Source organism: Balaenoptera ricei, chromosome 7 (genome assembly GCF_028023285.1).
Source record: "Balaenoptera ricei isolate mBalRic1 chromosome 7, mBalRic1.hap2, whole genome shotgun sequence".
NCBI lineage: Eukaryota > Metazoa > Chordata > Mammalia > Artiodactyla > Balaenopteridae > Balaenoptera > Balaenoptera ricei.
This window is the reverse complement of record NC_082645.1, coordinates 114,846,621-114,862,825: the sequence shown is the minus strand read 5'-3', so window position 1 is coordinate 114,862,825 and position 16,205 is coordinate 114,846,621. Positions and strand designations below refer to the sequence as shown.

Here is a 16,205-nt window from a genome sequence, read left to right as displayed (position 1 = left end):
CAGCTGTTACTATTATTTGCCCGCTGGTGCCATTTATCTCTGATAACCCTGCATAGACAAGGTGGAGAGAACAAGGACATTTATGGCCACTATTTTTTTTTTTAATTTATTTATTTATTTTCGGCTGTGTTGGGTCTTCGTTTCTGTGCGAGGGCTTTCTCTAGTTGCGGCAAGCGGGGGCCACTCTTCATCGCGGTGCGCGGGCCTCTCACTGTCGCGGCCTCTCCCGTTGCGGAGCACAGGCTCCAGACGCGCAGGCTCAGTAGTTGTGGCTTACGGGCTTAGTTGCTCCGCGGCATGTGGGATCTTCCCAGACCAGGGCTCGAACCCATGTCCCCTGCATTGGCAGGCAGATTCTTAACCACTGCGCCACCAGGGAAGCCCCTTATGGCCACTATTTACCAATGAAGTGTCACACCCATCAATGTGTCTCAGACAGGAAGGTATTGACTAAGAGAGAAATGTAGCCAAGAGTTTCCTGGATTTGGAGAGAAAGTGATGCCCAAACTGGCAAAGGGGCATCAGGGAGTGCTCAGCAGATCTTGCAAAACAGCCTTTTTCTCCCCAGTGTGATTTTTTGGAAGCAGTACATGCTGTTTTACAGAATATTGATGAACAGCCATCATTCTGGTCTGAACCTCCCCAGTGACCTGGGAGCCTCCTGCAGAGAATGTCTCCTTTCTCTGGACTCTGGTCCCAGGCCTCATTTACAGCAGTTTGGAATAATGTCTAGCGTTGCCTTGTTCCTTGAGGGATGTGTGTCCTGTGTCAGGAGGGGCCCCCCGCCCTCGCCCTCCAGTCCACGATCTGGTCAGATGGGTGGTGAAGGCAGCATGGACTGAATGTCCAGCCCGGAGGATGGCGAGGGACAGAGTTTTTGGAGTTGGATGGGAAAGCAGCTGGTGCCTTAGCCAGCTTGGGCTGCCATAACAGAATACCTCAGACTGGGTGGCTAACCCACAGACATTTATTCTCATAGTTCTGGGGGCTGGAAGTCCAAGATCAAGGTGCTGGCAGGGCTGGTTTCTGGTGAGGCCTCCCTCCTCGGTTTGCAGGTGGCCACCTTCTCACTGTGTCCTCACACGGTCTTTCCTCTGTGTATGTGCATCCCTTACACAGAGGTGTGAGGTGTCTGTTCCTCTTCTTGTAAGTTCACCAGTCATATTGGATTAGGGGCCCACCCTTATGAGCGCATTAACTGTAATTACCTCTTCAAAGGCCCCATCTCCAAATGCAGTCACATTGCGGGTTAGAACTTCAACATATGAACTTTGGGGGACACAATTCAGTCCATAACAGGTGGGAAAACGCAGGCTACCTGACAAGATCCTTTCTGTACATCTGCTCAGACAAGAGCTTAGTCCCGGCCACTGCAGACAATCTGTCCTGGAAAGAACCTGGGATGCAGGCAGAGGTGAAGGTGCCTCCTGGGACCCTTAGGGGTAAGGGGATGCTTTTGCTTCCTGGCTCTGCCAATGACACACCAGACAACAACAGTAGTGAAGGGAGGTGGTGGGTAGCGTCTGTCCTCGGTCAGCCCACTTTTGTCTCTGACCCCTGGTGACTCAGGCCACGCAACAGCGTCATAATAAAGGTTATGGCATCAAAGACCGCCGTGAAGCATTGACACCAAGGTCAGGAAGCCGAAACCAATCCAAACCAGGATAGAATGACCACACACGGGGTCCATAGAGAATCCTGAATTGTAAGAAGGAGACGGTGCAGGTAAAGAACAAGGCAAAGGACTGTTCAGCCTTGAGCTTTGCTGATGCTGTAAGAAGGAAGGACCCATACCAATGGGGACATCAGGGTGGAGTGTGGAGGCCGATGATGTGAGCTGCCTGCCCGGACCATGAGGACCCGCGTGGAAAATGAGATACCACAGGCTGAACTGTCTTAGATCACAGGAAATTGTGGGTCAGTAAACTGAGTTCTTAACGGACAGCGCACTTTGTGTGTTAGGGGCTGTTTTTTTCACTTTCTTTGATCAGAAGCAGACTTTTCTTTGTGTCCTGGCTTCCTCTTTCATCCCCTTGCTGATGGGTCAGGGGTCTCTTCTGTTTCTTCAAATGCACTGCTTGACTAGGGTGGTCCAGGTGGGCCTGACTCAGGGCCACTCCGGTCCCAAGGCTGCGTGAGGGCCCTGAACCCAAACAGCACCGAGGCCTGGGCTGCATCGGGAGAGGGGTCCTGGTTCTGTGCGTCTGTGGGGCATCTTCTGTTCCGTGGGGTACGGGGCTGGCCTGGGGTCTGCAGGCTCGGAAGTTTCTGGACTCCCCCAGGGAGGGGGAGATGCTCACCGACCAAAGGTGAACCCTGTCAGCTCATGAGACTCTGTGGCGATGGTCTCAGCTGCAACTCCGGTGATTTCTCTGATACGTTGTTTCCTTTTTTTGGAGAAAAATCTAAGTTTACTGAGAAAAATATAATCCAGTTCTTCCCAAGCCTGTGGGGAGACAGGCATGGCTTCTCATCCACAGGCCGGCGGGGGAAGCGGCGAGAACACGTGCGGAGCGCAGGAGCATCGAGCAGCCCCGGGGACTCTGGAACGCAAGGCTGTGTGGTTCTGGTCCACACGGCGGCCAGCAGGGTGGACTTAAGACTGTACACAGAAGCCTGCTCTGCCCCCACGTGACCCCTCTAGTGGCCTGGCCGCCAGGGCCCCTCCCCCAGCTTCCTCTCCACCACCCCCTCTCCCACCTCCACCTGGTGTCCACCCCCCTGCTCTGAACGGGTCATACTTTGGGACTCAGACCCAATGTCACCTCCTGGTACAGGCCCTCCTTGACCCCTCTGGCTGGAGCTCCATCCGTGAAGCACTTGAGGTCCTGTGAAGACGACACACAGATGTCGGATAGATTACGACCCCAGACATCTGTCTGCCAGGTGCTTTGAGATGGGCCGGCTCCAGCTGGGCCTTTCCTCTGGGGACTGTGGTCCTCGTCCTGCACACGTGGAAACACGCTTAGTGGGATGAAGCTATTCTCTGGCTAACTCCAAGGCCGAAGCCTTGACAGCTCTGCTCCTCAGCGGCCTGTGGTGGACACCAGGCCCAGCACAGCCCTCGCTGGCTGCAAAACCACCTGGACTGGCCCCTCGAAGAAAGGTCCAGAGCTGACCAGCTCTTACCCTTGGCAAAGAACCCAGGAGGGAGTTGGGCTGAGTAGTAGCGGGGTTGGAAAAAACCCAGGAAGCATATCATGACTGTTGGCAGATACCAAGCAGAATAATCCAGCACTAAGCACCGATGGGAGACCAAGCTGTGATTCAGAAAATTCGGGTCAGTCTAACCGAGCTCCCGAGGGTAACGGTCCCGCGTGAGCCCTGCAACCCGACGGTGGGCAATGCGGGGCCTTAGCCAGCCCGGCCGCAGAGCAGCGGCTGCTTTCACCAAGGAGGGATTCTCTGCAGTAAGTAACTCACACGCATACACTGACATATACGCACTCACGCACACACAGTCACACGCGTACATACACACTCATGTGCTCACACACACACACACACTGACATATACGGACTCACGCACACACAGTCACACGCGTACATACACACTCTCATGTGCTCACACACACACACACACACACTGACATATACGCACTCACGCACACACAGTCACACGCGTACATACACACTCATGTGCTCACATACACACACACACTGACATATACGCACTCACGCACACACAGTCACACGCGTACATACACACTCATGTGCTCACACACACACACTGACATATACGCACTCACGCACACACAGTCACACGCGTACATACACACTCTCATGTGCTCACACACACACACCGACATATACGCACTCACGCACACACAGTCACACGTGTACATACACACTCTCATGTGCTCACACACACACACACACCGACATATACGCACTCACGTACACACAGTCACACGCGTACATACACACTCTTGTGCTCACACACACACACACTGACATATACGCACTCACGTACACACAGTCACACGCATATATACACACTCATGTGCTCACACACACACACACACTGACATATACGCACTCATGCAGTCACATACACACAGTCACACGCGTACATACACACTCTCGTGCTCACACACACACACCGACATATATGCACTCACGCACACACAGTCACACGCATACATACTCTCGTGCTCACACACACACACACACTGACATATACGCACTCACGTACACACAGTCACACGCGTATATACACACTCATGTGCTCACACACACACACTGACATATACGCACTCACGCAGTCACATACACACAGTCACACGCGTACATACACACTCTCATGTGCTCACACACACACACACACAGACATATACGCACTCACACACGCACTCACAGTCACACCCGTACATACACACTCTCATTTGCTCACACACACACACACTGACATATACGCACTCACGCACACACAGTCACACGCATACATACACACTCTCATGTGCTCACACACACACACACACTGACATATATGCACTCACGCACACACAGTCACACGCGTACATACACACTCATGTGCTCGCACACACACACACTGACATATACGCACTCACGTACACACAGTCACACGCGTATATACACACTCATGTGCTCGCACACGCCTCTTCCCGTCTGCTCGCAGCATCCCTCACACCCAGCGGGATGCATTTTACTCCCGTCTGCTCTGCCTTCACTGCCCTGGGATGGAAGCAGGGAGTTTGCTGTGTTCACGGAGGAGGAGTGCCGGGTGCCTGGACCAGTGCCCGTCAGCGTTTGCGGACGAATGAATGAACGAATGAGTGGATGAGTGAGCAGGCCCTGGATCCCTGTCGGCTCCACGCTCAGTGCAAAGGCTTGAATGACTGAGAGTAAAAATAATATTGATGAGGAAAAGACGACCATACTGATGTGGCAAATAATTTGACCAATAAAATAAAGACAAACACCCTGGAAAACAAAAATCCACGGATGACTAATCGCCTATAAACGGAGAAAGAGGGGGTGAGTTTGTGGTGAACGGGCACAGCCGGGATCAAGGAGCAGTGATTCAGGCCCAACGCCCGCTGCGTGTCAGCGGCTGAGAGGCCCGCCTGCCACTGCCCGGTGGCCCCTGACCCCCCGTCCTCCCGGCGATCAGGATGGTGGTGCTGTCGGGGCTCCGGGCGCCTCCCCGCGTGTGACCCCACAGCTGTGCCTCACAGGCGTTGCTCAGGGCGACGTGGCTTAGCGGACACGCCTTATCTGCGGGGCTGCGTCCTGGGCATGGTGGTGTTTTCCTCTCTTGGTATCTGCAACACTCATCTGTCTCAGTTTGGGGTGTTTTGTTTTGTTTCTTTTAGCTATATTTGCTTAGAACTTGCAAGCTGTAATGGCCTGACATTTTCTTAAGAAACTTAAATTTAGCAGCAGGAAAGTGATTTGTTTTCAACATCTGTAACAGAGATGCTTCCAGGAACTTCCTGCCCAGCGCGGTCTCAGCCTTGCCAGGCAGGGCTTGGCTGGACGTTGGCAGGACAGAGGGTGGGGCCTTCCGTGCTGAGGCCTCAGCTCTGCCGTGAGTGAGGCCAGTGGGATGTGCCTTGTGTGGTTTCATATCTTTAAGCAGACCAAGCATCTGTGACCTGGGGACAGCTACAGAGAGGGCGCCAGCTCGTTTCAGTGCCTCGTCTCACTGTCTTGAGTGAGGCACAGACACTAGGGGACCGGTGGGCTCTCCTCTGATGGTGGCCCACGGTCTGTCATTTGTGGGCCACCCTGGAGTGAGCTCTGTGTGAACTTTCTCAGTGGTGCTGGGCAGTTTTATGCTGTTAAGCATCCCCAACTTACAAATATGTCGCTTATGTTAAAGTACTTTGCCAGGTTGGCTGTTTGTCCGAGCTTTGCAGGGAAGTGGCCAGGCCACCTGCAGACGCCGTCGAATCCCCGCTCTGCCTGCGTCTACGTCGGCAGGGGTGGGTACTGGTGGGCAGAGCCCAGAACTTGGAAGAACCTTGGGTTGAATCTTCCACCCTCCAGCAGTAACTTTGGGGCATGACTTAACCTCTGCATCTGTTTCCTTTTAGTGAAATGCGAACTTCTGTATGTCCTTCCTGGGAGACCAGTGAGGATGGAACGAGAAAGCGCCTTGTGTGTTTGGAACACATGCTGGTCCTCCCTCCCTCTTCCCTTCCCTGTCTCCCTTCCTTCCACCATCCTTCCTAGCCCCGGGAGCGCTAGCTTTCGTGGCCAGAGCCTGGAGCCCCGCCTGGGTCAGGGTTCTGGCCAGTGGGAGGATGGAGGAGCCCAAAGGGAGTGAGATGTGGGGCGGTCGGGACGCTGGGAAGGGACCAGGGCCCCCTACGCTCATCGCTGTCCCATCTCCCAGCCCTCCTCTGTCTGTCTGTGTTTGTTTCCTGGGGCTGCAGTAACAAATTACCATAAACTGGGTGGTAATTTATTCTCCCCCAGTTGTAGAGGCCAGAAGCCTGAAATCAGCGTGTTGGCAGTTCTGCCTCTTTCCGCTTCCGGTGGCTCCAGGTGTTCCTTGGCTTGAAGCAGCATCACTCCAGTCTCTTCCTGTGTCCTCACCTGGCCTTCTTCCCTGTGTGTCTGCCAGGTCTCCCTCTGCATCTCTCCTATAAGGACACCTGTCATTGGATTTAGACCCTCCATCCAGGATGGTCTCCTCACCTTGACATCCTTCACTTATATCCGCAAAGACCCTTTTGCCAAATAGGTTCGCATTCACAGGTGCTGGAGCTTAGCATGTGGACACAGCTTTGGGTGGGCGCACAGTTCATCCCACTACACTGTCCCTTCTGGGCAGCCACTGTGGGCCCAGACCTGAACCCACCCTAAGCTGAGGAACAGCAGAGAGAGATGGGGGAGAGGAAGGTGAGGGTGGTCCCAGGGTGGTCTCAAGAAGGGTCATGGGTTTGCTTGAGAGCGAGGAAGGAGGGTGAACCAGCAACTACTGCCCTCGCTTCACAGATGACACGTGAGGGAACAGAGGTCCGGTTACTTTGCTGTTGCATAGGCTCAATAATCAGGTGATAAGCATGATAGAGAATGAAGGCACCTCCAAAAAGCTTATTAGATTATGGATTTCTTTCTCTTGTCTTCTTTCTCTCTTTTTCAAAATGAAAATTGCTTTATCGATTACATTATAAAATAAGACCATGAAAGAAACAATATATGCTCATTCTTCAATTTTTAGACAATTGAAAGGGTAAAAAGAAAAGAGTAAAAGTCACCCCCAAACTCCACCCCCTACTGACACCTGTGGTTGACATTATGGCCTGTTTCCTTCCAGACATTTTTCTGGGCGTGTAGAAGTGGGGTTCCTTCTACTGCTGACACTCTCACCCATTCCGCAGCAGGAAACAGTCCTGAGTCACCCTTAGCAGCTGTCGGGAACCCAACGGATGGCTGGCCCCTCGTGTTTGACCTTGTTCCGTACTTGGACACGAGGCTATCTCCGGCTTCACTGTTGTGAGCGGGGCAAGCGGTCTTGGCCGCGGATGGCAGTGCCCTTGCCAACGCAGACCCCGACAGCAGCCTTCTTTCACTTTTAAAACCTTTGCATCTGGGGACTTCCCTGGCGGTCCAGTGGTTAGGACTCGGCACTTTCACTGCAGGGGGCACAGGTTTGATTCCTGGTCGGGGAACTAAGATCCCGCAAGCCGTGCATGGCAGCCAAAAAACTAAAATAAAATCAAACCTTTGCATCTGTCTGAGAGCGGGGGGAGATGAGTCCTGGGTGCTGACCACTGGCCCTCCTCACATCCCAGGCCATGTTCGAGCTGGTGACTTCCGAGGCCTCCTACTACAAAAGCCTGAACCTGCTGGTGTCCCACTTCATGGAGAACGAGCGCCTGAAGAAGATCCTGCACCCGTCCGAGGCGCACATCCTCTTCTCCAACGTGCTGGACGTCATGGCCGTCAGCGAGCGGTAAGCCTCCACCCCGGTCCTTGTGGGGCCCCTTCCTGTCCCTCCTCCTCGCCTGGGGCACGTCCGGGGCTGGTGGCACTGCCTGTTACTCTGGCTTCTCTGCTTTTGTATGTTTGGAATTTTCTGTAATAAGATATAACTAAATACATAAATCCAAAGATCTCCCAGCAGCGAGGCCCGTCGCACCCCCCTGGACAGGACTGCTGCCTGCAGGTCCCTCCCGGCCACGCAGGTGCTCCGTGTGTCTCCCACAGTCAGGCACATCGGTGGCGGGTGTCACGACCTGGTCCGGGGGTGTCCGTGTGAGCTGCTCTTTATCCTGATGTCACAAGGCCCTGGCTTGGTGTGTGTGGGGCCCGAGACCCTCTGAAGGCCAACGCGGAGCGCGGTCCTGGATTTACACTTTCTCTTCTCCGGTTGCGTGGTGTTTGCAAGAGTGTGTGGAGGTGGCGATTGGGACTGTACTTATACTTTGCCTAAAGAAGGATGGGATGAGCTTAAGTGGAGGAGGAATAGGCATCTATTGACTGATTACTGCAAAGAAAAAATGAACTCCAGTCATTCCGTTAGGATAAAAGATCCATTTACCCTTTTCACTGTAGCCTGGGGAGGTTTGCAGCTAAAAGTGCAGAACTCAGCTTTTATCAGCTGGTCCGACCCCGCCTGTTCAGATGTGAAATAGCACGCGGGCAGCAGCAAACCCACACCGTGTGTGGCTCTCCATGGACCCTCCTGAGTCGGTCCCCCTCCACATGGACACCCCACCTTCCCGTTTGCAGCCCCCAGATCCTCGTGGCAGCCCCCCACCTGGTAGGCTCAGGAAGGCGAGAGCTGACTGAGACCAGAGCAGCCTCAGAGACCCCTCGGTCTCTGCCGCTCACCCCCACTGGGGGAGGAGTGTCTATTTATTTTTGTATTTATTTATATTTTATTATGGAAAACCCTAAACATGCAGAAGTAGAGACACCAGTGTAGCGAGCCCACGCTTCAGCATCTAGGTTCACCCACGGGATCATTCTGAAGCAGATCCCCATCGTCATCTCACTTCATCTGTAAACGCACCAGTATGGATGTGAAAGTTGAGGTCTCTCCCTTTTAAAAATGCTCCTAATGTCACTACCCACCTAAAAAACTGAACAAGTAATTCCGCGATGTGACGGAATGTGCCCCCCTGGCTGGGACTGCCTCCTGTCGTGTTGGTTGGTTTGGTGGAGACATGCCCCGGGTCTCTGCAGCCAGCCGCCCCTAAGCCAGCCGCTGCCCGCCGCAGGTTTCTCTTGGAGCTGGAGCGCCGGATGGAGGAGAACGTCGTCATCTCGGACGTGTGCGACATCGTGTACCTCTACGCCGCCGACCACTTCTCCGTCTACATCACCTACGTCAGCAACCAGACCTACCAGGAGAGGACCTACAAGCAGCTGCTGTGAGTAGGGCTGGGCGGCGGGGCCGTCGCACAGGCGTGGCCCCGGCGGCCCCCTCCTCTTGTGCTGACACTGAGCTGTGCTCCCTGGGTCTCTGCTTTCCCAGGACAGCGTCCAACTCCGGCACGTTCTGGGGCTTTTGGTGTCACTAGGGAAATGTTGACCCCGGGACAGTCAGCCGTGGCGCCCACTGGACCTGTGTCCAGATGGCCGTGCAGAGCTCTGTGAGGTTTAGAAAAGGGAGCTTGAGGCCAAGAGGACAACTCGAGGCCCAAGACGGCAGGAAAGTGGTTTGAACTAGAGACAAGGCAAGGGTTGGGGGGAAGGAGTCTTTTTGGTGGTTCTCCAGCAAAGCGCTTGAATTTACTAATCTGCCCATTTTGTAAACTTTCTTGGGGTTTCCGTCGATGAGAGAGTTTTTTCATTAACTTGCCTCTTTTGAATCCTTCACATTTCTGTACCACGTTTCAACCACAGTTTAACCAGTGATATGTTCTTAGCACACTCATGGGCACCAAAGGACTCTCCGAGTAGTGACCTCTGGACATTATACTTCGTTGGGTCTTTCCATCAAGCCGTGTAGTTCACTGGGGATGTTTTAAAGTTTGAGTATTCAGGGGTTTGGCTGTTTTACATTTGGGGTTTGAAACTGGGATTTGAGGGAATCGGGATGCCAGTTTTGAGGATGAACATTGAGAAGACAATCACACAGGAGAATAGGATTCTAGATGTTGCAGTGCCCAGGGGTCCACTGGTGTGGCCCGTGAGAGCAGACTCTCTGGGCCTGAGTGCCGTGTCCCTAGTGACGGGCAGTCCAGGGCCTGCGTCTGATCTCCAGCAGTGGTTCCCACTACTCAGCCCATCTGCAGACGAGACATCCCCACCTGGCAGGAGTAGCACAGGTTCTCCCTGTAGCCGTCTCCAGCCCGCTGCCTGCTGCTGTCATTACGTGGGTTTACCTTGCCACCGTTTCCTGCCGGGTAAATCATCGAATCCTGTGTCTGATTCATAGTCTTGGCCACGCAAGGAATTCTTGCCCTCCCACACACAGCATATTTTGCTAAGTCTTCATGGGCCTGGCGTGTGAAGTCACTATTGTTATTTGACTTGTACAATAACAGTTTATTTTCCATTTTTTTTTTTAAAAAAAAAAAAGAGAAGGGAAGAAATCGACGCGTTTTCTGTGCTTGTGGGCTGTCTGGTTCTTAGGAGGCTGAGGATGCGGAGGAACCCCCTCCGATTTGCGCCTCCCACGAGCCAGAGACCTACTCTCTTGTCTGTGTCCCCAGCCAGGAGAAGGCAGCCTTTCGGGAGCTGATCGCGCAGCTGGAGCTGGACCCCAAGTGCAGGGGGCTGCCCCTCTCCTCCTTCCTCATCCTGCCTTTCCAGAGGATCACGCGCCTCAAGCTGTTGGTCCAGGTACCGGCCTCTCTCCCCTGACGCACACTTCTCCTGCTGCAGGCTGTTTCCTTTGGTCATTCCAGGCTGGCTTTCCATTTCCAGAAGTCCATTTGTTCCACAAATCCTAATTAAGCTCTTACTGTGTGCCAAGTAGTGGGGACTCAGCCCCTGCTTCCACAGAGCCACATTCTGGGGGAGGGTGGGGAGAGATCGACACACACACACACACACAACCAGGAAGTGGTCATGGCTGAGGACACTGAAACAGAGTGACATGATGGTGGTGACTGCCTGCCCGCTGCCAGTTGGGGGATCAGGAAAGACTCTCGGATGAGTGACATTTAAGCTAGGACTTGGCTGACAGGGAGGAGCCATTCATCTGACAGGGAGCTGCTTATGCAAAGGCCCCGGGGCAGCAAGGTTCACAGACAGGGCAGCCAGCGGTGAGCTGGGGGAACATGATGGGAATGAGTGTGCAGATGTGGGCAGAGGCTGATCAGGGGCCTAAGGAGCCAGGTAGGACATTAGGTTCTATCCTCAATGTGATGGAGAGTCATTCCATCTAGTTGACGCTGCTAAGAGCTCAAAGCAGCTGCCGTGTGGAGGGTGTCGGCAGGAGGGCAAGAGTGGAAATGGGAGAAGGGGTTAAGGAGCAATTCAAGAAAGAAAGGTGGGTTCGTGGAGGTTGGGGTGGGAGATCCTGGGGGGAAATCAGTGGACTGAGCTGTGCGCTTGCTACTGTGGAGAGAAAGGGAAGGAGACTCTTTCGTTTGAGCAGCTCAGGTGCTGGTGCTGTTTCCCGAGACAGGGAAGGCGGGGTTCAGTGTTGGACCAGCTGAGCTTGGGAGGACTTTGAGCCATTGCATATCCAAGTTTAAAGTCAAAGGGAGAAGTCAGGGTGCAAGCCCTCGGCATCAAGGTGGTATTTAATAGGAGAGACCACCAAGGATGGAGAGAAAGGGGTCCCAAGACCCAGCCTCGGGACATCGTGCCTGAGAAGGAACGCGGCGAGGGAAGAGGCAGGCCAAGAGAGCTGGAGACGGGGGAGCCTGCAGAGGGTGAGCTTTCCCGAAAGGGGGTCTGCAAGAGTCAAGCAAGACAGGGCGGAGAGCCCTTGTGCCTGCCGCGTGCTGGTGGGTAGAGGGAACCCCCGGGCCACCAGGCAGATGAAGTGGGTGGTGTGGATCCGGCTGTGGCTCAGAAAGGAATGGGCTGAGATGGTGACCTGTGACCCACAGTTAGGGGAGGTCAGAGGTCAAACAGGCGGGAGGCCAAAGGCCATGGGCAGCTAGTTCCACGGGAGAAGGGCAGTATCGGAAAGGAGAGGTCGGAGCCTGGGAGGAAGGGGCTCTCGGAGGCCTAGGACCAAAGAAACCCGAGTCAAAAGAAGCCCAGACAGGGGGCAGTGGGGGGAGGTCCATGGCACGGTAGGAGATCAGCTGGGACCAGCCCAAGTCATAGGACACCGCGACTGAAGGAGCTGCATGTGAATTTTTTAAACTTGGAAACAATGAAACAGAAGACAGTAACATTTCCTAATTATGCAGAGAAAAAAATTTATAGGAAAAGAGTATATAGTGATATATGAAAAGTCTTAACTTCTGGATGATAAAAACGAACAAAACTAAGATCAAGACCTATCTTAATGTTGTCGCTAGGAGAACGGTGGCATGGGGTGGAGGGTGCGGGCAGGGGGACTGAGGTTCAGAGGCAGCGTGTCCGTGGGGTGAACGTGGGCGGGGTGCTCCAGGTAGACCCGCCAGTTACCGCAGAAGGTAGGGAGGGGCCACCAGAGAGGAAGCCAGCGTGGAGGGCTCGTGCACCAGGCTGAAGAAGCCATGCCATCCTCTGCCTGAGGCCAGGAGCAGGACCTGGTCAGATGGGGTTTCATCCCAATGAGAAGAGGTGGAGCCTGAGCCATCCTGTTGGCTGGGAGCTGGATTTGGGAGCCGGGGGATGGTTACGGGCAGGGTTGGTGACCCCACGTTGGTGGTGGGGGGAGGGTAAGGAGGCATCGGAGCCGACTGCGTGTGTCTGGCTTGGCTGGCAGGCAGAGGCGGGGCAGGTGACCGCACAGGGGAGGCTGGGGGCCTGCAGCTGGGGGACGTCCAGAGGCGGGAGGGATCTGGGTGTGGCCTGGAGCTCAGGAGAGAGTGGAAAGGATGTCCAACCCTGGTGTCTGGGTGGCAGCAGGTGGCCGGGGACGTTCGTGCCACCACATGGGGCAGCTGGGGGCAGGTGAGCTGTGCTCAGACGCACCCAATCCTCTTCATGGAACGAGAGCAGATCAGAAATACGGGCACGGGGCGAACTGTGAGGCAGAAACCAGTGCAAACACTGTAATCTATAGGCGAAACTCAAGAAAATCCAGCTACTGGAAAAAAGACATCTTTATCAATAAGACCCGAGTTAACAAAGCCTCGGGGTCGCTGCTACTTGGCTTCCGACGGCAGCCCCACTGACGCTGCAAGCATTGCACCCGCCTCGGGGACAGCCAGCCCTGAGCCACCCTTCCCTCACCGTCGGACCTCGCCCTCCCCCTTCCCCACCGCACTTGGCTGCCCCCTTTGCTTCGGTCTTCGCTGTAAGGAGACTGGGGCTCGGGTTTGGCCCTCGTAGTTAGTCCTCGTGCAGACCTTGACTCGTGGTTATCACCTTAGAGCCGGGCAAGGCTTGTGTGCAATGCTCGGCCCTCGGCTGGTGGAAGGTTCTCCCGCCCTCAGTCCGTAACTGGTGGGGCTCTTTGCTCCCGGCTGTTGCAGCAACACGAGGCTGTTCGGACCAGTGCAGCAGGGAGGCTGCCACTGCCAAAGGGGGCGGAGAGGGGAGGAATGGCTGTACGTGACGAAACTAAATGCAGACTTTGCCTGTGCTCAGAACATCCTGAAGAGGGTGGAAGAGAGGTCTGAGCGGGAAGGCACTGCTTTGGATGCCCACAAGGAGCTGGAGCTGGTGAGTTGTGCCTCCTCTTCCCACGTTTCCGGTCAGCTGTCTTCCTCCTCTAGCCCCGCCTTCCCGTCCCGCCCCCTCCTGTGCCCCTGTGTCTCTGGAAGATGCAAATTCATTTTAATAGTTGGCAATCCAGAGAAGTCACCGGGTCCAAAAAATAAGTCGGGTGGGCTTCCTTCTCACCCCAGGCTGCTGACGTGCGGGGTGGACCAGGCCGGCCGGGCGCTCTTGACCTGCAGACATGTTCATGGACCCTCCCGCCAACCCCGCTCTGCGGCCACCCACCGGCCCAGGCACTCCCCGCAGCAGCCCTCGGAGGCCCCACGCTTGTCCTTACCTGTTTCCAGTGTCAAAAGCCATGGCTCTTGCCTCCCTTGCCGCGCTCCGAGGCCGGCTCTGGCTCTTCTTGGGCCCTGATGCAGCTCTGCCCTGTGCGCCTCTCCGACCCCCCGATCCCGCCTCTCCCGGCCCTCGAGCTGCACCTCTCCTGTCCCCGCGAGAGGACTCCCCGGCCCTGCCAAGCCTGGGCTCTTCCTGCCCAGGAGTGGAGAAGGCATCTCCGCTCCTGATCCTCGGAGAGAAGAGGTTCCTCCTGGAAGCTGCCGGCAGAGCAGGGGCTGTGCGGGAGGGGTCAGTGAACGTGTCGGTTCCCACGTGTTTGTCTTAAAGCAGCGCTGTCTCGTGTGTTTGGCTCCAGTGTGTCCGCTTGAGCTGCGAGCCCACTCCTGGCAGCTGTGCAGGGGCCATTCTTTCGTGCCGGTGACCCTGAAACGGACGAGAGCCTGGTGTTGGGAAGTCCTTTCCACTCAGTGTACCAGTGGCAGCAGCTTAGTAAAAGGACAAGCCCCAGTGGGCGTCAGGTGGTGGTTCTAAGCCACGGTGAGCCACATGGAGCCATGAGGACTTCGTAACTTAATGCAGTCTTTTCCCCCCCAGGGGCCTCTCCTCGCATCCCTCACTCTCGCCAGTTGGCCTCCAAAATCCTTCTGGCGAATATACCCTTTGTATACTGGGAAAAACAGCACTCCCCTCCCAGCCTAGCTGGGGAAAGGCTGGAGCTTCGAGCAGGCTGGTCAGGGAGGGTCAGTGACCTGCCAGCCAGGCTGTATCTCTCGGGACCCTCTGCCCACCCCTGGAACGCACACACCTGATCAGGTGGGAGCTTCATTCTGGCCCCCACTGGGCAGCCGGCCACACTGGGCCCCAGGGGGTCTCAGGGCACCGGCAAGTGTTTTCTGTTTTCAAGTTCTTTTCTGTTTTCACCTCCTTTTCATTTCCCAGGTATACGCTTGCTTCTCATTATTTATCTTTTTTAATAAAGGTGGGTTTTTTCCCTTAATTTTTAAAAATGATGCTGAATGCAAACAAGTCCACAAACTGTTCATAAGCAAAAAGAAGATGGTAGAGATCAGCAGTTCTCCCACACCCCACTGCCCACATGCTGGCGCCTGCCCTTCCAGACCCCTTTCCAAACAGACGCCTGCACACACAACTGTATTCTTTGCAGGTGGGCTTGTGGTTTATGAGCTGGCCTTTCCCTCCATTTTAGTGCATGTAAAATTATTGCACTTCTTCATGATTTCAGAGTACAGGGTTATGTGGATTGATGAGCGTTAATCAACCCCTGTTGACGGACATTTAGGTTGAGGACAGTTTTTCTCGCTCTGAACGCCACTGCAGGGGACATCCTAGTACGCACGTCTTTGGGCTCGTTCCTAGATGCTGAGTGCCTGCTGGGTGCCGGGCCCTGTTCTAGATCCTGTGCAGATATCGTCTCTCGGAATGAGTCCCCGGAAGTCCCAGAAAATGTGGTTTCATTCGGCCCCTTGGTACCTGGGTTGCCTCCCAGGAAGGTGGGGGTACTCTGTGCTCCCCCCACAGTGTGTGACGGATCCTGACCTCCAGACCTTGGGCATTTCCAGTCTGACAGATGAGAAAGGACGTCTTCTGGTCGAAATTTGCTCTCTTAGGTGACATGAGGGGTCGGCATCGATTTACGTGTTCTCTGGAGTTCACGTCCCAGCAAAGACAAGGCCCTGATTTTCTACACTGGAACTGAGACCCAGTTGAGACGGACCAGCTGTGGCCTGAGTGGGCCGAAGGAAGTGGCCAGAGACAGCTGGCTGCGGGTGGCCTGATGTGTCCTCCTTCTCGTCCCAGGTGGTAAAAGCATGCAATGAGGGCGTCAGGAAAATGAGCCGCACGGAGCAAATGATCAGCATTCAGAAGAAGATGGAGTTTAAGATCAAGGTGAGCCCAGGCCCAGCCACATGTCCCCGCCCCAGCCCGGCTGTCCTGCAGCATTGGTCACTGGCCGGGCTCGCTGAATGGCCGCCCTTGGGTCTCAGCACAGTATCACCTCCACCGAGGCCTTCCCTGACCCCTTAGCTGAAGGCCCCACCAGCCCCCAGTCACCGGGCCATCACACTGGCCTAGACCAGGGGTCCCCAACCCCCGGGCCGCAGACCGGTAAGGGTCTGCAGTCTGTTAGGAACCGGGCCGCAGAG

At 55.0% G+C, this 16,205-nt stretch overlaps 1 protein-coding gene across 2 annotated transcripts in view; it reads left to right on the top strand.

Annotated features, from left to right (window-relative positions):
• Nucleotides 1-16,205, top strand: part of NGEF (neuronal guanine nucleotide exchange factor) — an 81,677-nt gene that overhangs the window by 57,519 nt on the left and 7,953 nt on the right. For both annotated transcript variants that reach the window (XM_059927496.1, XM_059927495.1), the window contains exons 4-8: nt 7,767-7,927; nt 9,198-9,350; nt 10,638-10,767; nt 13,627-13,701; nt 15,859-15,948. In XM_059927496.1, the coding sequence (XP_059783479.1) occupies nt 7,767-7,927; nt 9,198-9,350; nt 10,638-10,767; nt 13,627-13,701; nt 15,859-15,948 (609 nt within the window). The remainder of the gene's footprint in view (nt 1-7,766; nt 7,928-9,197; nt 9,351-10,637; nt 10,768-13,626; nt 13,702-15,858; nt 15,949-16,205) is intronic.